Source organism: Oncorhynchus kisutch, linkage group LG11 (genome assembly GCF_002021735.2).
Source record: "Oncorhynchus kisutch isolate 150728-3 linkage group LG11, Okis_V2, whole genome shotgun sequence".
Classification (NCBI taxonomy): domain Eukaryota; kingdom Metazoa; phylum Chordata; class Actinopteri; order Salmoniformes; family Salmonidae; genus Oncorhynchus; species Oncorhynchus kisutch.
The window spans coordinates 79,742,023-79,764,743 of NC_034184.2; the positions used below are offsets into that span (position 1 = coordinate 79,742,023).

General features: G+C 49.2%; 1 protein-coding gene across 2 annotated transcripts in view; it reads right to left on the reverse strand.

Moving 5' to 3' along the window:
• LOC116376355 (semaphorin-5A) overlaps window positions 1-22,721 on the reverse strand; it is a 381,827-nt gene that overhangs the window by 228,396 nt on the left and 130,710 nt on the right. For both annotated transcript variants that reach the window (XR_004211770.1, XM_031836384.1), the window contains exons 7-9: window positions 19,100-19,313; window positions 7,302-7,587; window positions 1,216-1,351 (exon numbers count right to left, since the gene is read on the reverse strand). Coding sequence is in view for 1 of the 2 variants with exons in the window: in XM_031836384.1 (XP_031692244.1) it covers window positions 1,216-1,351; window positions 7,302-7,587; window positions 19,100-19,313 (636 nt within the window). In the remaining variant the exon portion in view is untranslated. The remainder of the gene's footprint in view (window positions 1-1,215; window positions 1,352-7,301; window positions 7,588-19,099; window positions 19,314-22,721) is intronic.

Genomic DNA, 22,721 nt, shown 5'->3' on the forward strand with positions numbered 1-22,721 from the left:
CTCATAATGAATACCCAATAATGCTCATGAGGAACACCCACCAACTCTCATAATGAATACCCACCAACCCTCATGATGAATACCCACCAACGCTCAAAATGAATACCCACCAACGCTCATGATGAATACCCACCAACGCTCATAATGAACAACCACCAACCCTCTTGATGAATACCCACCAACGCTCATGATGAATACCCACCAACGCTCATAATGAATACTCACCAACGCTCAAAATGAATACCCACCAACGCTCATAATGAATACTCACCAACTCTCATAATGAACAACCACCAACCCTCTTGATGAATACCCACCAACGCTCATAATGAATACTCACCAACTCTCATAATGAACAACCACCAACCCTCTTGATGAATACCCACCAACGCTCATAATGAATACCCACCAACGCTCATGAGTATATTCCTACAAAGGCAGAGTATGTGATGACGTTTCTGTGTGTTGGTTAATTGGGCAGAGTTGCTGTTGTGGTGATAAAAACGGACCTTGTGCTCTCAGAATAACCAGGAGGGTGTAACAGCACGATGGCTAAAAGACCACTAGAGCGGACTGTTCACGGTCGGATATCTCATATAAGGCAGTGACCTGACTCATCCATCTGTCTTGTATGGTAGCTACTGGTGTCTGGTTATTTTCAGCCTGGTTACTCCCAAACCATATCCCAATCTGAACCTGAGCCTGGCTTAACCCTTATAGAACAAATACCTAGTTGAACCCATGGCTTCAGGCCCATATTGGGACAGGAGATTTCCCTGTGAGCTCAGTTTGACGGCCATTTTGGAGTTCCTTACCTGAAAGTCAAGGTTAGGGTTGGGGTAGGTATATATCTACCTGAAAGTCAAGGTTAGGGTTGGGGTAGGTATATATCTACCTGAAAGTCAAGGTTAGGGTTGGGGTAGGTATATATCTACCTGAAAGTCAAGGTTAGGGTTGGGGTAGGTAAATATCTACCTGAAAGTCAAGGTTAGGGTTGGGGCAGGTATATTTCTACCTGAAAGTCAAGGTTAGGGTTGGGGTAGGTTTATATCTACCTGAAAGTCAAGGTTAGGGTTGGGGCAGGTATATTTCTACCTGAAAGTCAAGGTTAGGGTTGGGGCAGGTATATTTCTACCTGAAAGTCAAGGTTAGGGCTGGGGTAGGTGTAAATTTACCTAAAAGTTAGGGTTAGGGTTGTGGTAGGTGTATATTTACCTGGAAGTCAGGGTTAGGGTTGGGGTAAGGTAGCCAGGCGGAGCGAGAGTTCTCCTGGTACTTGAAGGGGCCACCGAACACACGGGTGATGGCACTGAGGTTGAAGGCACACACCGCAGACGCTGCTATGCTATTCCTGTAGGGGGGAGGAGAGGGAGAGAGATGCATATAAATATGTACACAGCACCAGTCAAATGTTTGGACACACCTACTCATTCCAGGGTTTTGCTTTATTTTTTACTATTTTCTACATTATAGAATAATAGTGAAGAAATCAACAATATGAAAAAACACATATGGAATCATCCAGCTTCATGAGGTAGTCAGCTGAAATGCATTTCAATTAACAGGTGTGCTTTCTGAAAAGTTAGCTTTCTGAAAAGTTAACTTGCTTTCTGAAAAGAAATGTATTTCCTTCTTAACGTTTTAAGGCTAGGGGGCAGTCTTTGGAGGTTTGGATGACTGAGGTGCACAAAGTAAACTGCCTGTTACTCAGGCCCAGAAGCTAGAATATGCATGTACATGGTAGTATTGGATGGGAAACACTCTAAAGTTTCTAAAACCATTCGAATAATGTCTGTGAGTATGACAGAACTGATTTGGCAGGCGTAACCCCGAGGACAATCGATCCAGGAATTTCTCTTTTTTGAGGTCATTGGAATTTCAATGCTTTTCTAAGTCTAATAATTAGGACCCAGATTGCAGTTCCTTTGGCTTCCACTAGATGTCAACAGTCTTTAGAAATTGTTTCATGCCTTGTTTTTTGAAAAATTAAGAAGTATTCGTATTCTTTCAAAATATCCCTCAGAAGGACTCTAGTCTTTTGAGGCGCGTGAATGAGTTTGCACTCCTCGTTCTTTTTCTCCGGTACTGAACACAGTATATTCCGTATTACATTTTATAGATTATTTACATATTAGAGTACCTGAGGTTGGATTACAAACGTTGTTTGAATTGTTTGGATGTAGTTTACAGGTAACTTTTTTAGATTCCTTTGTAGGCATGTTGGGCAAGAACAGGTGGATTTCTGAATCAAACGCGCCAAATAAACTAACATTTTTGGGATATAAAGAAGGACTTTATCGAACAAAGCGACCATTCATTGTGTTACTGGGACCCGTTGGATTGCAAAAAGATGAAGATCTTCAAACGTAAGTGATTTATTTTATCACTATTTTAGATTTTTGTGACACCTGTGCAGGTTATGAATTCATGTTAATGCAGGGAGTGGGTGAGGCGCTGTCCTCAGACAATCAAATGTCATGCTTTCGCCGTAAAGCCTATTGTAAATCGGACAAAGCGGTTCGATTACCAAGATTCTAAACTAAATAATGGTGTATAACACTTGTATTTTGATGAATGTTTAATATTACTACTTTTGTATTTTGAATTACGCGCACTGCAATTTCACCGGATGTTGTCGAGGTGGGACGCTAGCGTCCCAATGATCCGAAAGAAGTTAATGCATTTCAGCCTATCAGTTGTGCTGTGACAAGGTAGGTTTGGTATACAGAATATGGTCTTTTACCAAATAGGGCTAAATCCATATTATGGCAAGAACAGCTCAAATAAGCAAAGAGAAATGACAGGCCATCATTACTTTAAGACATGAAGGTCAGTCAATACGGAACAATTCAAGAACTTTGAACGTTTCTTCAAGTTCAGTCGCAAAAATCATCAAGCGCTATGATGAAACTGGCTCTCATGAGAACCGCCACAGGAAAGGAAGACCCAGAGTTACTTCTGCTGCAGAGGATAAGTTCATTAGAGTTACCAGCCTCAGAAATCGGCAATTAACTGCACCTCAGATTGCAGCCCAAATAAATGCTTCACAGAGTTCAAGTAACAGACACATCTCAACATCAACTAATCAGAGGAGACTGTGTGAATCAGGCCTTCATGGTCGAATTGCTGAAAAGAAAACACTACTAAAGGACACCAATAAGAAGAAGAGACTTCCTTGGGCCAAGAAACACGAGCTATGGACATTAGTCCTTTGGTCTGATGAGTCCAAACTTGAGATTTTTGGTTCTACCTGCCATGAGATGCAGAGTCGGTGAACAGACAATCTCCACATGTGTGGTTCCCACCATGAAGCATGGAGGAGGAGGTGTGATGGTGTGGGTGTGCTTTTCTGGTGAAACTGTCTTTCATTTACTTAGAATTCAAGGCACACTTTACCAGCATGGCTACCACAGCATTTTGCAGCGATACGCCATCCCATCTGGTCTGCGCTTAGCGGGACTATCATTTGTTTTTCAACAGGACAATGACCCAACACACCTCCAGGCTGTGTAAGGGCTATTTGACCAAGAAGGAGAGTGATTGAGTGCTGCATCAGATGACCTGGCCTCCACAATTACCAAACCTCTACCTAATTGAGATGGTTTGGGATGAGTTGGACTGCAAATTGAAGAAAAACAGCCAACAAGTACATGATTCCATATGTGTAACCATTATTATACACTGTAGAAAATAGTAAAATAAAGAAAAACCCTTGAATGAATAGGTGTCTCAAAATGTTTGACTGGTACTGTATATATAGTATATACAGTGCCTTGCGAAAGTATTCGGCCCCCTTGAACTTTGCGACCTTTTGCCACATTTCAGGCTTCAAACATAAAGATATAAAACTGTATTTTTTTGTGAAGAATCAACAACAAGTGGGACACAATCATGAAGTGGAACGACATTTATTGGATATTTCAAACTTTTTTAACAAATCAAAAACTGAAAAATTGGGCGTGCAAAATTATTCAGCCCCTTTACTTTCAGTGCAGCAAACTCTCTCCAGAAGTTCAGTGAGGATCTCTGAATGATCCGATGTTGACCTAAATGACTAATGATGATAAATACAATCCACCTGTGTGTAATCAAGTCTCCGTATAAATGCACCTGCACTGTGATAGTCTCAGAGGTCCGTTAAAAGCGCAGAGAGCATCATGAAGAACAAGGAACACACCAGGCAGGTGCGAGATACTGTTGTGAAGAACTTTAAAGCCGGATTTGGATACAAAAAGATTTCCCAAGCTTTAAACATCCCAAGAAGCACTGTGCAAGCGATAATATTGAAATGGAAGGAGTATCAGACCACTGCAAATCTACCAAGACCTGGCCGTCCCTCTAAACGTTCAGCTCATACAAGGAGAAGACTGATCAGAGATGCAGCCAAGAGGCCCATGATCACTCTGGATGAACTGCAGAGATCTACAGCTGAGGTGGGACACTCTGTACATAGGACAACAATCAGTCGTATATTGCACAAATCTGGCCTTTATGGAAGAGTGGCAAGAAGAAAGCCATTTCTTAAAGATATCCATAAAAAGTGTTGTTTAAAGTTTGCCACAAGCCACCTGGGAGACACACCAAACATTTGGAAGAAGGTGCTCTGGTCAGATGAAACCAAAATTGAACTTTTTGGCAACAATGCAAAACGTTATGTTTGGCGTAAAAGCAACACAGCTCATCACTCTGAAAACACCATCCCCACTGTCAAACATGGTGGTGGCAGCATCATGGTTTGGGCCTGCTTTTCTTCAGCAGGGACAGGGAAGATGGTTAAAATTGATGGGAAGATGGATGGAGCCAAATACAGGACCATTCTGGAAGAAAACCTGATGGAGTCTGCAAAAGACCTGAGACTGGGACGGAGATTTGTCTTCCAACAAGACAATGATCCAAAACATAAAGCAAAATCTACAATGGAATGGTTCAAAAATAAACATATCCAGGTGTTAGAATGGCCAAGTCAAAGTCCAGACCTGAATCCAATCGAGAATCTGTGGAAAGAACTGAAAACTGCTGTTCACAAATGCTCTTCATCCAATCTCACTGAGCTCGAGTTGTTTTGCAAGGAGGAATGGGAAAAAATGTCAGTCTCTCGATGTGCAAAACTGATAGAGACATACCCCAAGCGACTTACAGCTGTAATCGCAGCAAAAGGTGGCGCTACAAAGTATTAACTTAAGGGGGCTGAATAATTTTGCATGCCCAATTTTCAGTTTTTGATTTGTTAAAAAAGTTTGAAATATCCAATAAATGTTGTTCCACTTCATGATTGTGTCCCACTTGTTGTTGATTCTTCACAAAAAAATACAGTTTTATATCTTTGTTTGAAGCCTGAAATGTGGCAAAAGGTCGCAAAGTTCAAGGGGGCCGAATACTTTCGCAAGGCACTGTATATATAGAGAGAGATAGATTAAGAAGCCAACTAAGCAGACACAATGCTAGCTGACTAGTATATACCTTTATATCTCTCCCTACCAGATCGTGTCTGTGGACTCAGATCACACTGTGAGTGATGGATGGTCTAAATTGACTATCAATTGAACACCGGGCTTCAATTAAGAGGTTCTGCCTCTCTGGCTAAGTGTCCAGATCGGGCCTGATGAATAGCTTTGAATTTTCAAACTGTCACTTTAGCAAGAACGTGTCTTCTCTAAAATCTCTTATAAAATAACATGAGAGAAACTAGTCTGAATCAAACTGTCAAATTAAACGTGAGTGAATGATGATAGTATAATATGACTGTTCATTATTAGGTGTACCTGAAGGATACTTCAGTGTTTTGCCCACTTCAAGGTTTATTGACCATAATACGAAAAGCCATGAATGACCCTCTAGGCAGAGTACACAGTGGAGGCTGGTGGGAGCTATGAGATTGCTCATTGTAATGGCTGGAATGGAATAAAGGCAACTGCATCAAACATGTGGTTTCCATACGTTTCATGTGTTTGATACCGTTCCATTCATTCCATTATAATGAGCCTGTCCTCCTATAGCTCATCCCACCAGCCGCCTCTGGAGTCTACCCTCTGGCTGGTATCTCTGACCATTGCCTTGTCCTGCCCATTGTGACAGAGTAAGTCTGCACAGGCCCATGTTAGAGAGGGTAAAGTGTGTGTCTGTGTGTGTCTGTGTGTTTCTCTGTATGTCTCTGTCTCTGTGTCTCTCTGTGTTGCTCTGTGTTTCTCTGTGTTTCTCTGAGTGTCTCTGCATGTGTCTCTGTGTGTCTCTGTTTATCTCTGTGTATCTTTGTTTCTGTGTGTCTCTGTGTATCTCTGTGTCTCTGTGTCTCTGTGTATCTCTGTTTCTGTGTGTATCTGTGTATCTCTGTTTCTGTGTGTCTCTGTTTATCTCTGTGTATCTTTGTTTCTGTGTGTCTCTGTGTATCTCTGTGTCTCTATGTCTCTGTGTATCTCTGTTTCTGTGTGTATCTGTGTGTCTCTGTTTCTGTGTGTCTCTGTGTCTCTGTTTCTGTGTGTCTCTGTGTGTCTTTGTGTCTCTGTGTATCTCTGTGTATCTCTGTTTATCTCTGTGTATCTTTGTTTCTGTGTGTCTCTGTGTATCTCTGTTTCTGTGTGTATCTGTGTGTCTCTGTTTCTGTGTGTCTCTGTGTCTCTGATTCTGTGTGTCCCCGTGTGTCTCTGATTCTGTGTGTCTCCGAGTGTCTCTGATTCTGTGTGTCTCCGAGGGTCTCTGATTCTGTGTGTCTCCGAGTGTCTCTGTTTCTGTGTGTCTCCGTGTGTGTTTCTGTGTGTCTCTGTGTGTCTCTGATTATGTGTGTCTCTGTGTGTCTCTTATTCTGTGTGTCTCCGAGTGTCTCTGTTTCTGTGTGTCTCCGTGTGTGTTTCTGTGTGTCTCTGTGTGTCTCTGATTCTGTGTGTCTCCGAGTGTCTCTGTTTCTGTGTGTCTCCGTGTGTGTTTCTGTGTGTCTCTGTGTGTCTCTGATTCTGTGTGTCTCTGTGTGTCTCTGTTTCTGTGTGTTTCTGTGTGTCTCTGTGTGTGTTTCCGTGTGTCTTCGTGTGTGTTTCTGTATGTCTCTGTGTGTCTCTGATTCTGTGTGTCTCCGAGTGTCTCTGATTCTGTGTGTCTCTGTGTATCTCTGTTTCTGTGTGTATCTGTGTGTCTCTGTTTCTGTGTGTCTCTGTGTCTCTGTTTCTGTGTGTTTCTGTGTGTCTCCGTGTTTCTCTGATTCTGTGTGTCTCCGAGTGTCTCTGATTCTGTGTGTCTCTGAGTCTCTCTGTTTCTGTGTGTCTCCGTGTGTGTTTCTGTGTGTCTCTGTGTGTCTAGAATGTATTTCTTACACGTTAGTAGTAAAGATCCCATAGAGCAGGTCTAACTCTGGCAGGTAGAACATTCCCTGTAGTTCATTATAGTTGAACGGTATCTCTCCCGGTCGAGAGCAGTTCAACCGAGCCTTCATGAACGTGGTCCAGGTGTCCTCCAATAGGAAGCGTCCTCCAATGTCGTTCTTACAGACCCGGGCAGCACGTGAGAACACGGTCCGACCGCAGTCATGTTCCAACGCGTTCTCCCGAAAGAAGAAGTAGGTGAAGTTCCCGATGTCGTAGGAGGAGACAAAGTTAGGCTCTGTTGAAGTAGGAGACAAAGTTAGGTTCTGTTGAAGGAGGAGACAAAGTTAGGCTATGTTGAAGTAGGAGACAAAGTTAGGCTCTGTTGAAGTAGGAGACAAAGTTAGGCTCTGTTGAAGTTGGAGACAAATTTAGGCTCTGTTGAAGTAGGAGAGAAAGTTAGGCTCTGTTGAAGGAGGAGACAAAGTTAGGCTCTGTTGAAGGAGGAGACAAAGTTAGGTTCTATTGAAGGAGGAGACAAAGTTAGGCTCTGTTGAAGTAGGAGAGAAAGTTAGGCTCTGTTGAAGGAGGAGACAAATTTAGGCTCTGTTGAAGTAGGAGACAAAGTTAGGCTCTGTTGAAGTAGGAGAGAAAGTTAGGCTCTGTTGAAGTGGAGAGAAAGTTAGGCTCTGTTGAAGGAGGAGACAAAGTTAGGCTCTGTTGAAGTAGGAGTCAAAGTTAGGCTCTGTTGAAAGAGGGGGAAGGGCAAGAGAGAAAACAGAGGAGTTTGAGAGAGAGTGAGAGTGAGAAAGAGAGAGAGAGAGAGAGAGCAATAGAGAGATAGCAAGAGAGAGAGAGAGCAATAGAGAGATAGCAAGAGAGAGGGATGCAAGAGAAAAAGCCAGAGAGAGAGAGCGAGAGAGAGAGAGAATACATTAGAACCCAATGCCCGTCATGGTTGTTAGGTATGGGGTCCGTTCACCAACCAAGAATTCACAAAATGGGGCAAACACCAGAATTCTGCAAAAATATCCTCAGTGTTCAATGCAAAACACCAAATATTGCATGCAGAGCACAATTAGGCTGATACCCGCTAATTATCAAAATCCAGAAAAGAGCCGTTAAATTCCAAAAAAAGGAAGCGATTCCCAAACGTTCCAAAACAAAGCCATCACCTACAGAGAGAAAAACCTGGACAAGAGTCCCCTCAGCATGCTGGTCCTGGGGCCCTGTTCACAAACACACCCTACAGAGAGATGAACCTGGACAAGAGTCCCTTCAGCATGCTGGTCCTGGGGCTCTGTTCACAAACACACCCTACAGAGAGATGAACCTGGACAAGAGTCCCCTCAGCATGCTGGTCCTGGGGCTCTGTTCACAAACACACCCTACAGAGAGATGAACCTGGACAAGAGTCCCCTCAGCAAGCTGGTCCTGGGGCTCTGTTCACAAACACACCCTACAGAGAGATGAACCTGGACAAGAGTCCCCTCAGCATGCTGGTCCTGGGGCTCTGTTCACAAACACACCCTAGAGAGAGATGAACCTGGACAAGAGTCCCCTAAGCATGCTGGTCCTGGGGCTCTGTTCACAAATACACCCTACAGAGAGATGAACCTGGACAAGAGTCCTCTCAGCAAGCTGGTCCTGGGGCTCTGTTCACAAACACACCCTACAGAGAGATGAACCTGGACAAGAGTCCCCTAAGCAAGCTGGTCCTGGGGCTCTGTTCACAAACACACCCTACAGAGAGATGAACCTGGACAAGAGTCCCCTAAGCATGCTGGTCCTGGGGCTCTGTTCACAAACACACCCTACAGAGAGATGAACCTGGACAAGAGTCCCCTAAGCATGCTGGTCCTGGGGCTCTGTTCACAAACACACCCTACAGAGAGATGAACCTGGACAAGAGTCCCCTAAGCAAGCTGGTCCTGGGGCTCTGTTCACAAACACACCCTACAGAGAGATGAACCTGGACAAGAGTCCCCTAAGCAAGCGGGTCCTGGGGCTCTGTTCACAAAAACACCCTACAGAGAGATGAACCTGGACAAGAGTCCACTCAGCATGCTGGTCCTGGGGCTCTGTTCACAAACACACCCTACAGAGAGATGAACCTGGACAAGAGTCCCCTCAGCATGCTGGCCCTGGGGCTCTGTTCACAAACACACCCTACAGAGAGATGAACCTGGACAAGAGTCCCCTCAGCAAGCTGGTCCTGGGGCTCTGTTCACAAACACACCCTACAGAGAGATGAACCTGGACAAGAGTCCCCTAAGCATGCTGGTCCTGGGGCTCTGTTCACAAACACACCCTACAGAGAGATGAACCTGGACAAGAGTCCCCTAAGCATGCTGGTCCTGGGGCTCTGTTCACAAACACACCCTACAGAGAGATGAACCTGGACAAGAGTCCCCTAAGCATGCTGGTCCTGGGGCTCTGTTCACAAACACACCCTACAGAGAGATGAACCTGGACAAGAGTCCCCTAAGCAAGCTGGTCCTGGGGCTCTGTTCACAAACACACCCTACAGAGAGATGAACCTGGACAAGAGTCCCCTCAGCATGCTGGTCCTGGGGCTCTGTTCACAAACACACCCTACAGAGAGATGAACCTGGACAAGAGTCCCCTAAGCATGCTGGTCCTGGGGCTCTGTCCACAAACACACCCTACAGAGAGATGAACCTGGACAAGAGTCCCCTCAGCATGCTGGTCCTGGGGCTCTGTTCACAAACACACCCTACAGAGAGATGAACCTGGACAAGAGTCCCCTAAGCATGCTGGTCCTGGGGCTCTGTTCACAAACACACCCTACAGAGAGATGAACCTGGACAAGAGTCCCCTAAGCAAGCTGGTCCTGGGGCTCTGTCCACAAACACACCCTACAGAGAGATGAACCTGGACAAGAGTCCCCTAAGCAAGCTGGTCCTGGGGCTCTGTTCACAAACACACCCTACAGAGAGATGAACCTGGAGAAGAGTCCCCTCAGCAACTGGTCCTGGGGCTCTGTTCACAAACACACCCTACAGAGAGATGAACCTGGACAAGAGTCCCCTCAGCAAGCTGGTCCTGGGGCTCTGTTCACAAACACACCCTACAGAGAGATGAACCTGGACAAGAGTCCCCTCAGCAAGCTGGTCCTGGGGCTCTGTTCACAAACACACCCTACAGAGAGATGAACCTGGACAAGAGTCCCCTCAGCATGCTGGTCCTGGGGCTCTGTTCACAAACACACCCTACAGAGAGATGAACCTGGACAAGAGTCCCCTCAGCATGCTGGTCCTGGGGCTCTGTTCACAAACACACCCTACAGAGAGATGAACCTGGACAAGAGTCCCCTAAGCAAGCTGGTCCTGGGGCTCTGTTCACAAACACACCCTACAGAGAGATGAACCTGGACAAGAGTCCCCTAAGCATGCTGGTCCTGGGGCTCTGTTCACAAACACACCCTACAGAGAGATGAACCTGGACAAGAGTCCCCTAAGCATGCTGGTCCTGGGGCTCTGTTCACAAACACACCCTACAGAGAGATGAACCTGGACAAGAGTCCCCTAAGCAAGCTGGTCCTGGGGCTCTGTTCACAAACACACCCTACAGAGAGATGAACCTGGACAAGAGTCCCCTAAGCAAGCTGGTCCTGGGGCTCTGTTCACAAACACACCCTACAGAGAGATGAACCTGGACAAGAGTCCCCTCAGCAAGCTGGTCCTGGGGCTCTGTTCACAAACACACCCTACAGAGAGATGAACCTGGACAAGAGTCCCCTCAGCAAGCTGGTCCTGGGGCTCTGTTCACAAACACACCCTACAGAGAGATGAACCTGGACAAGAGTCCCCTCAGCATGCTGGTCCTGGGGCTCTGTTCACAAACACACCCTACAGAGAGATGAACCTGGACAAGAGTCCCCTCAGCATGCTGGTCCTGGGGCTCTGTTCACAAACACACCCTACAGAGAGATGAACCTGGACAAGAGTCCCCTAAGCAAGCTGGTCCTGGGGCTCTGTTCACAAACACACCCTACAGAGAGATGAACCTGGACAAGAGTCCCCTAAGCATGCTGGTCCTGGGGCTCTGTTCACAAACACACCCTACAGAGAGATGAACCTGGACAAGAGTCCCCTAAGCATGCTGGTCCTGGGGCTCTGTTCACAAACACACCCTACAGAGAGATGAACCTGGACAAGAGTCCCCTAAGCAAGCTGGTCCTGGGGCTCTGTTCACAAACACACCCTACAGAGAGATGAACCTGGACAAGAGTCCCCTAAGCAAGCTGGTCCTGGGGCTCTGTTCACAAACACACCCTACAGAGAGATGAACCTGGACAAGAGTCCACTCAGCATGCTGGTCCTGGGGCTCTGTTCACAAACACACCCTACAGAGAGATGAACCTGGACAAGAGTCCCCTCAGCATGCTGGCCCTGGGGCTCTGTTCACAAACACACCCTACAGAGAGATGAACCTGGACAAGAGTCCCCTAAGCAAGCTGGTCCTGGGGCTCTGATCACAAACACACGCTACAGAGAGATGAACCTGGACAAGAGTCCCCTAAGCAAGCTGGTCCTGGGGCTCTGTTCACAAACACACCCTACAGAGAGATGAACCTGGACAAGAGTCCCCTCAGCATGCTGGCCCTGGGGCTCTGTTCACAAACACACCCTACAGAGAGATGAACCTGGACAAGAGTCCCCTCAGCATGCTGGTCCTGGGGCTCTGTTCACAAACACACCCTACAGAGAGATGAACCTGGACAAGAGTCCCCTAAGCAAGCTGGTCCTGGGGCTCTGTTCACAAACACACCCTACAGAGAGATGAACCTGGACAAGAGTCCCTAAGCATGCTGGTCCTGGGGCTCTGTTCACAAACACACCCTACAGAGAGATGAACCTGGACAAGTCCCCTCAGCATGCTGGTCCTGGGGCTCTGTTCACAAACACACCCTACAGAGAGATGAACCTGGACAAGAGTCCCCTCAGCAAGCTGGTCCTGGGGCTCTGTTCACAAACACACCCTACAGAGAGATGAACCTGGACAAGAGTCCCCTAAGCAAGCTGGTCCTGGGGCTCTGTTCACAAACACACCCTACAGAGAGATGAACCTGGACAAGAGTCCCCTAAGCAAGCTGGTCCTGGGGCTCTGTTCACAAACACATCCTACAGAGAGATGAACCTGGACAAGAGTCCCCTCAGCATGCTGGTCCTGGGGCTCTGTTCACAAACACACCCTACAGAGAGATGAACCTGGACAAGAGTCCCCTCAGCATGCTGGTCCTGGGGCTCTGTTCACAAACACACCCTACAGAGAGATGAACCTGGACAAGAGTCCCCTAAGCATGCTGGTCCTGGGGCTCTGTTCACAAACACACCCTACAGAGAGATGAACCTGGACAAGAGTCCCCTCAGCATGCTGGCCCTGGGGCTCTGTTCACAAACACACCCTACAGAGAGATGAACCTGGACAAGAGTCCCCTAAGCAAGCTGGTCCTGGGGCTCTGTTCACAAACACACCCTACAGAGAGATGAACCTGGACAAGAGTCCCCTAAGCAAGCTGGTCCTGGGGCTCTGTTCACAAACACACCCTACAGAGAGATGAACGTGGACAAGAGTCCCCTAAGCATGCTGGTCCTGGGGCTCTGTTCACAAACACACCCTACAGAGACATGAACCTGGACAAGAGTCCCCTAAGCATGCTGGTCCTGGGGCTCTGTTCACAAACACACCCTACAGAGAGATGAACCTGGACAAGAGTCCCCTAAGCATGCTGGTCCTGGGGCTCTGTTCACAAACACACCCTACAGAGAGATGAACCTGGACAAGAGTCCCCTAAGCATGCTGGTCCTGGGGCTCTGTTCACAAACACACCCTACAGAGAGATGAACCTGGACAAGAGTCCCCTCAGCATGCTTGTCCTGGGGCTCTGTTCACAAACACACCCTACAGAGAGATGAACCTGGACAAGAGTCCCCTCAGCAAGCTGGTCCTTGGGCTCTGTTCACAAACACACCCTACAGAGAGATGAACCTGGACAAGAGTCCCCTAAGCAAGCTGGTCCTGGGGCTCTGTTCACAAACACACCCTACAGAGAGATGAACCTGGACAAGAGTCCCCTAAGCAAGCTGGTCCTGGGGCTCTGTTCACAAACACACCCTACAGAGAGATGAACCTGGACAAGAGTCCCCTAAGCATGCTGGTCCTGGGGCTCTGTTCACAAACACACCCTACAGAGAGATGAACCTGGACAAGAGTCCCCTCAGCATGCTGGCCCTGGGGCTCTGTTCACAAACACACCCTACAGAGAGATGAACCTGGACAAGAGTCCCCTAAGCAAGCTGGTCCTGGGGCTCTGTTCACAAACACACCCTACAGAGAGATGAACCTGGACAAGAGTCCCCTAAGCAAGCTGGTCCTGGGGCTCTGTTCACAAACACACCCTACAGAGAGATGAACGTGGACAAGAGTCCCCTAAGCATGCTGGTCCTGGGGCTCTGTTCACAAACACACCCTACAGAGACATGAACCTGGACAAGAGTCCCCTAAGCATGCTGGTCCTGGGGCTCTGTTCACAAACACACCCTACAGAGAGATGAACCTGGACAAGAGTCCCCTAAGCATGCTGGTCCTGGGGCTCTGTTCACAAACACACCCTACAGAGAGATGAACCTGGACAAGAGTCCCCTAAGCATGCTGGTCCTGGGGCTCTGTTCACAAACACACCCTACAGAGAGATGAACCTGGACAAGAGTCCCCTCAGCATGCTTGTCCTGGGGCTCTGTTCACAAACACACCCTACAGAGAGATGAACCTGGACAAGAGTCCCCTCAGCAAGCTGGTCCTTGGGCTCTGTTCACAAACACACCCTACAGAGAGATGAACCTGGACAAGAGTCCCCTAAGCAAGCTGGTCCTGGGGCTCTGTTCACAAACACACCCTACAGAGAGATGAACCTGGACAAGAGTCCCCTAAGCAAGCTGGTCCTGGGGCTCTGTTCACAAACACACCCTACAGAGAGATGAACCTGGACAAGAGTCCCCTCAGCATGCTGGTCCTGGGGCTCTGTTCACAAACACACCCTACAGAGAGATGAACCTGGACAAGAGTCCCCTCAGCATGCTGGTCCTGGGGCTCTGTTCACAAACACACCCTACAGAGAGATGAACCTGGACAAGAGTCCCCTAAGCATGCTGGTCCTGGGGCTCTGTTCACAAACACACCCTACAGAGAGATGAACCTGGACAAGAGTCCCCTAAGCATGCTGGTCCTGGGGCTCTGTTCACAAACACACCCTACAGAGAGATGAACCTGGACAAGAGTCCCCTCAGCATGCTGGCCCTGGGGCTCTGTTCACAAACACACCCTACAGAGAGATGAACCTGGACAAGAGTCCCCTCAGCATGCTGGTCCTGGGGCTCTGTTCACAAACACACCCTACAGAGAGATGAACCTGGACAAGAGTCCCCTAAGCATGCTGGTCCTGGGGCTCTGTTCACAAACACACCCTACAGAGAGATGAACCTGGACAAGAGTCCCCTAAGCATGCTGGTCCTGGGGCTCTGTTCACAAACACACCCTACAGAGACATGAACCTGGACAAGAGTCCCCTAAGCATGCTGGTCCTGGGGCTCTGTTCACAAACACACCCTACAGAGAGATGAACCTGGACAAGAGTCCCCTAAGCATGCTGGTCCTGGGGCTCTGTTCACAAACACACCCTACAGAGAGATGAACCTGGACAAGAGTCCCCTAAGCATGCTGGTCCTGGGGCTCTGTTCACAAACACACCCTACAGAGAGATGAACCTGGACAAGAGTCCCCTCAGCATGCTTGTCCTGGGGCTCTGTTCACAAACACACCCTACAGAGAGATGAACCTGGACAAGAGTCCCCTCAGCAAGCTGGTCCTTGGGCTCTGTTCACAAACACACCCTACAGAGAGATGAACCTGGACAAGAGTCCCCTAAGCAAGCTGGTCCTGGGGCTCTGTTCACAAACACACCCTACAGAGAGATGAACCTGGACAAGAGTCCCCTAAGCAAGCTGGTCCTGGGGCTCTGTTCACAAACACACCCTACAGAGAGATGAACCTGGACAAGAGTCCCCTAAGCATGCTGGTCCTGGGGCTCTGTTCACAAACACACCCTACAGAGAGATGAACCTGGACAAGAGTCCCCTCAGCATGCTGGCCCTGGGGCTCTGTTCACAAACACACCCTACAGAGAGATGAACCTGGACAAGAGTCCCCTAAGCAAGCTGGTCCTGGGGCTCTGTTCACAAACACACCCTACAGAGAGATGAACCTGGACAAGAGTCCCCTAAGCAAGCTGGTCCTGGGGCTCTGTTCACAAACACACCCTACAGAGAGATGAACGTGGACAAGAGTCCCCTAAGCATGCTGGTCCTGGGGCTCTGTTCACAAACACACCCTACAGAGACATGAACCTGGACAAGAGTCCCCTAAGCATGCTGGTCCTGGGGCTCTGTTCACAAACACACCCTACAGAGAGATGAACCTGGACAAGAGTCCCCTAAGCATGCTGGTCCTGGGGCTCTGTTCACAAACACACCCTACAGAGAGATGAACCTGGACAAGAGTCCCCTAAGCATGCTGGTCCTGGGGCTCTGTTCACAAACACACCCTACAGAGAGATGAACCTGGACAAGAGTCCCCTCAGCATGCTTGTCCTGGGGCTCTGTTCACAAACACACCCTACAGAGAGATGAACCTGGACAAGAGTCCCCTCAGCAAGCTGGTCCTTGGGCTCTGTTCACAAACACACCCTACAGAGAGATGAACCTGGACAAGAGTCCCCTAAGCAAGCTGGTCCTGGGGCTCTGTTCACAAACACACCCTACAGAGAGATGAACCTGGACAAGAGTCCCCTAAGCAAGCTGGTCCTGGGGCTCTGTTCACAAACACACCCTACAGAGAGATGAACCTGGACAAGAGTCCCCTCAGCATGCTGGTCCTGGGGCTCTGTTCACAAACACACCCTACAGAGAGATGAACCTGGACAAGAGTCCCCTCAGCATGCTGGTCCTGGGGCTCTGTTCACAAACACACCCTACAGAGAGATGAACCTGGACAAGAGTCCCCTAAGCATGCTGGTCCTGGGGCTCTGTTCACAAACACACCCTACAGAGAGATGAACCTGGACAAGAGTCCCCTAAGCATGCTGGTCCTGGGGCTCTGTTCACAAACACACCCTACAGAGAGATGAACCTGGACAAGAGTCCCCTAAGCAAGCTGGTCCTGGGGCTCTGTTCACAAACACACCCTACAGAGAGATGAACCTGGACAAGAGTCCCCTCAGCATGCTGGTCCTGGGGCTCTGTTCACAAACACACCCTACAGAGAGATGAACCTGGACAAGAGTCCCCTCAGCATGCTGGTCCTGGGGCTCTGTTCACAAACACACCCTACAGAGAGATGAACCTGGACAAGAGTCCCCTAAGCATGCTGGTCCTGGGGCTCTGTTCACAAACACACCCTACAGAGAGATGAACCTGGACAAGAGTCCCCTAAGCATGCTGGTCCTGGGGCTCTGTTCACAAACACACCCTACAGAGAGATGAACCTGGACAAGAGTCCCCTAAGCAAGCTGGTCCTGGGGCTCTGTTCACAAACACAAACACACCCCAATGAGCCCCAAGACAGCAACAAAATTAGACACAAACAAATCATGAGAAAACAAAAAGATAATTACTTGACAATTTGGAATGAATTTACAACAAAAAATCAGAGCAAACTAGAATGCTATTTGTCCCTAAACAGAGAGTATACAGTGGCAGAATACCTGTCCACGGTGACCGACCCAAACTTAAGGAAAGCTTTGACTATGTACAGACTCAGTGAGCATAGCCTTGTTATTGAGAAAGTCCGTCGTAGGCAGACCTGACTCTCAGGAGAAGACAGACTATGTGCACACTGCCCACAAAATGAGGTGGAAACTGAGCTGCACTTCCTAACCTCCTGCCCAATGTATGACTCTATTAGAGACACATATTTCCCTCAGGTTACACAGACAAACCCAATTTTTTTGAAATATGAAAAACTCCCATATCTATTGGGTGAAATACCACAGCGTGCCATCACGGCAGCAAGATGTGTGACCTGTTGCCTCAAGAAAAGGGCAACCAGTGAAGAACAAACACCATTGTAAATACAACCCATATTTATGCTTATTTATTTAGGGGGGTCCATAGGATCTTGATGTAGAGCTGTGAGGTAAAGGTGATTAGGGGAAATAAATGATGGCATTCTTATTAATGACTTTTGTGTTCCAATAGTGAAACCTATTATTCATCCTGGGAAGCCTACAGATTCAGATGAGGAATCACCAAAGAGGTGGTGTAGTGCAGTAAATCTGCTGACCTCCCACATCCTCTCATTGCTGGGGTGTTCAGTTTTATGTGTGACATTATTGGACCTTAACCACATGCATTATCCTCCTTGACAGTGATTTAATCCACTTTTAAATTAAACATTATTTTTTTTGTTGCTCGTTCAAACGGTCTTCTCCTCCTCAGCTTTGCACAGCATCACTGGAGAAGAGAGAGAGAGGGAGAGAGAGAGAGAGAAAATCTATTTGACATAAAATGAGTTGCTGAACCCTTTTCTCAAAGGTTGCTGCAACACGTGGAGCCTTATTATATATATATATATTTATGGTTGTATTTGATTGGTTTAAAGCGAATCAAATCCCTGGTTGACAAGAGAATGACTCTTTTAGAGTGAGAGAATGACTCTTTTAGAGTGAGAGAATGACTCTTTTAGAGGGAGAGAATGACTCTTTTAGAGGGAGAGAATGACTCTTTTAGAGGGAGAGAATGAGTGAAGCAGCGTATTCAATCAGCAGCCTTGTTCCAGGGGGGCTGTGCTTCTGAACTGGAACACACTGAGCTCTTCAGGCCGACAAGCTGATTTCATTGTTTTACTACCAGATGAAAATGTCACTTTGATGTCCTTCGACAAGGAAAGAGACAAACATGTCAATAAAGAACGAGAAAGATTTTGTGACATAATTTTTTTGTTTTGTTTAAATAAGTTAAAGACTTTGAGCCCTTGTTGTCTTGAAAGGAATGAAAACAAAACAAAGTGTGTTTATGGTCTTTACATCAGTGAACTGTGTGACAGTGACAGACACCACAAGTTAACTCCTTCAAGCCCTTTTCTACATCTCTATACTACTACTGCTTATCCCCCTACCCTTCACTTCCTTCCAGTACCCAGCCTACCATTCAGCCATTTAATAACACCCCACAATCCCCTACTCCCCTTTCCTTTACCCAGTACCCAGCCTACCATTCAGCCATTTAATAACACCCCACAATCCCCTACTCCCCTTTCCTTTACCCAGTACCCCGGCATACCATTCAGCCATTTAATAACACCCCACAATCCCCTACTCCCCTTTCCTTTACCCAGTACCCAGCCTACCATTCAGCCATTTAATAACACCCCACAATCCCCTACTCCCCTTTCCTTTACCCAGTACCCAGCCTACCATTCAGCCATTTAATAACACCCCACAATCCCCTACTCCCCTTTCCTTTACCCAGTACCCCGGCATACCATTCAGCCATTTAATAACACCCCACAATCCCCTTCTCCCCTTTCCTTTACCCAGTACCCCAGCATACCATTCAGCCATTTGGAGTTGTCCTAAGCATTGTATAAAAACACCCCACAATCCCCTACTCCCCTTTCCTTTACCCAGTACCCCGGCATACCATTCAGCCATTTGGAGTTGTCCTAAGCATTGTATAAAAACACCCCACAATCCCCTACTCCCCTTTCCTTTACCCAGTACCCCGACATACCATTCAGCCATTTGGAGTTGTACTGTGCGGTGCGTAGAGGCGGCAGCCCCCCTAGACTGCGGTAGATAGCTGGGTCTCTGCCAGAGAAGTCCATGGCGGTAGCAGCATACAGATCTCCACTGGACGTGATCAGGGCTGTGGAGTTATGGAGAGGGTTGTAGGGACAACGGGCCATCCCACTGATCTGGTCATGGATCTCTGTCAGGTTGGTCAGCTAGAGGGGGCGGGGCAAGAGGGGACGGGGCAGGAGGGAGAGGGGGAGGAGGGAGAGGGACAGATGAGGGGGGGGGGACAGAGGTGGAGGAGATGAGGGGGGGGGAGAGGGGGACAGAGGTGGAGGAGATGAGGTGGGGGGAGAGGGGGACAGAGGTGGAGGAGATGAGGTGGGGGGAGAGGGGGACAGAGGTGGAGGAGATGAGGTGGGGGGAGAGGGGGACAGAGGTGGAGGAGATGAGGTGGGGGGAGAGGGGGACAGAGGTGGAGCAGATGAGGGGGGGGGGAGAGAGGGGGACAGAGGTGGAGTAGATGAGGGGGAGAGGGGGACAGAGGTGGAGGAGATGAGGTGGGGGTAGAGGGGGACAGAGGTGGAGGAGATGAGGTGTGGGGAGAGGGGGACAGAGGTGGAGGAGATGAGGTGGGGGGAGAGGGGGACAGAGGTGGAGGAGATGAGGGGGAGGAGAGAGGGGGACAGAGGTGGAGGAGATGAGGTGGGGGGAGAGGGGGACAGAGGTGGAGGAGATGAGGTGGGGGGAGAGGGGGACAGAGGTGGAGCAGATGAGGGGGAGGAGAGAGGGGGACAGAGGTGGAGGAGATGAGGTGGGGGGAGAGGGGGACAGAGGTGGAGGAGATGAGGTGGGGGGAGAGGGGGACAGAGGTGTAGGAGATGAGGTGGGGGGAGAGGGGGACAGAGGTGTAGGAGATGAGGTGGGGGGAGAGGGGGACAGAGGTGTAGGAGATGAGGTGGGGGGGGAGAGGGGGACAGAGGTGGAGCAGATGAGGGGGGGAGGAGAGAGGGGGACAGAGGTGGAGTAGATGAGGGGGAGAGGGGGACAGAGGTGGAGGAGATGAGGTGGGGGAAGAGGGGGACAGAGGTGGAGGAGATGAGGTGGGGGGAGAGGGGGGAGAGGTGGAGGAGATGAGGTGGGGGGAGAGGGGGACAGAGGTGGAGGAGATGAGGTGGGGGGAGAGGGGGACAGAGGTGGAGGAGATGAGGTGGGGGGAGAGGGGGACAGAGGTGGAGGAGATGAGGTGGGGTCTCCATTACTGTCAGTTGCAGCAAAACGATCACACAATGAGACAAGGCTAACATTGGGCACTTGGGATGTTGCTTGGTTACCACAGGACGAGGGAGATATTTGGGAGTTTGACTTGAATAACTGATCATGATAATACAAGTTCAAGGCAAAGCAATGTGAGTGCAGAGTACTTGTGCTTATAAGTAGGAATTCTTCATCTCATTACATTCTTGTCATGATTATCATCCACTCCATTCATGCTAATGCTAATCATTGCTTCCACCACACACACAGTCAATACACACATACACACACGCACCTCTTGTCTTGTACATTATCAGCCCACCATGCCCAAGAGGTAATTGACATTTGTACAGAGCTCAGATTAAAAAGAAGGATATGGAGTCCCATAATGCCTGTGAAACTGCTTTAATGCCTGTGAAACTGCTTTTCTCCTCTAGGAAAAAACCTGTCACATCGTTACTGTAGGACCATCTTACAGTACCCAGCTCAAATAGGGGCGGCAGGTAGCCTAGTGGTTAGAGTGTAGGGATGGCAGGTAGCCTAGTGGTTAGAGTGTAGGGACGGCAGTTAGCCTAGTGGTTAGAGTGTAGGGACGGCAGGTAGCCTAGAGGTTAGAGTGTAGGGACGGCAGGTAGCCTAGTGGTTAGAGTGTAGGGACGGCAGGTAGCCTAGTGGTTAGAGGGGGGAGGCAGGTAGTCTAGTGGTTAGAGGGGGAGGCAGGTAACCTAGTGGTTAGAGGGGGGAGGCAGGTAGCCTAGTGGTTAGAGGGGGGAGGCAGGTAACCTAGTGGTTAGAGGGGGGAGGCAGGTAGCCTAGTGGTTAGAGGGGGGAGGCAGGTAGCCTAGTGGTTAGAGGGGGGAGGCAGGTAGCCTAGTGGTTAGAGGGGGGAGGCAGGTGGCCTAGTGGTTAGAGGGGGGAGGCAGGTAGCCTAGTGGTTAGAGGGGGGAGGCAGGTAGCCTAGTGGTTAGAGTGTAGGGACGGCAGGTAGCCTAGTGGTTAGAGTGTAGGGGCGGCAGGTAGCCTAGTGGTTAGAGTGTAGGGACGGCAGGTAGCCTAGTGGTTAGAGTGTAGGGACGGCAGGTAGCCTAGTGGTTAGCGTGTAGGGACGGCAGGTAGCCTAGTGGTTAGAGTGTAGGGAAGGCAGATAGCCTAGTGGTTAGAGTGTAGGGACGGCAGGTAGCCTAGTGGTTAGAGTGTAGGGGCGGCAGGTAGCCTAGTGGTTAGAGTGTAGGGACGGCAGGTAGCCTAGTGGTTAGAGTGTAGGGACGGCAGGTAGCCTAGTGGTTAGAGTGTAGGGGCGGCAGGTAGCCTAGTGGTTAGAGTGTAGGGACGGCAGGTAGCCTAGTGGTTAGAGTGTAGGGACGGCAGGTAGCCTAGTGGTTAGCGTGTAGGGACGGCAGGTAGCCTAGTGGTTAGAGTGTAGGGAAGGCAGATAGCCTAGTGGTTAGAGTGTAGGGACGGCAGGTAGCCTAGTGGTTAGAGTGTAGGGACGGCAGGTAGCCTAGTGGTTAGAGTGTAGGGACGGCAGGTAGCCTAGTGGTTAGAGTGTAGGGACGGCAGATAGCCTAGTGGTTAGAGTGTAGGGGCGGCAGGTAGCCTAGTGGTTAGAGTGTAGGGACGGCAGGTAGCCTAGTGGTTAGAGTGAAGGGACGGCAGGTAGCCTAGTGGTTAGAGTGTAGGGACGGCAGGTAGCCTAGTGGTTAGAGTGTAGGGACGGCAGGTAGCCTAGTGGTTAGAGTGTAGGGACGGCAGGTAGCCTAGTGGTTAGAGTGTAGGGACGGCAGGTAGCCTAGTGGTTAGAGTGTAGGGACGGCAGGTAGCCTAGTGGTTAGAGTGTAAGGACGGCAGGTAGCCTAGTGGTTAGAGGGGGGAGGCAGGTAGTCTAGTGGTTAGAGGGGGAGGCAGGTAACCTAGTGGTTAGAGGGGGGAGGCAGGTAGCCTAGTGGTTAGAGGGGGGAGGCAGGTAACCTAGTGGTTAGAGGGGGGAGGCAGGTAACCTAGTGGTTAGAGGGGGGAGGCAGGTAGCCTAGTGGTTAGAGGGGGAGGCAGGTAGCCTAGTGGTTAGAGGGGGGAGGCAGGTAGCCTAGTGGTTAGAGGGGGGAGGCAGGTGGCCTAGTGTTTAGAGGGGGGAGGCAGGTAGCCTAGTGGTTAGAGGGGGGAGGCAGGTGGGCCTAGTGGTTAGAGGGGGGAGGCAGGTAGCCTAGTGGTTAGAGGGGGGAGGCAGGTAGCCTAGTGGTTAGAGGGTTGGACTATTATCTGGAGGTTTCAATATTGAATCCCAGAGCTGACAAGGTGAAAGTCTGTCATTCTGCCCATGAACAAGGCAGTTAACCCACTTTTCCTAGGCCGTCATTGAAATAAGA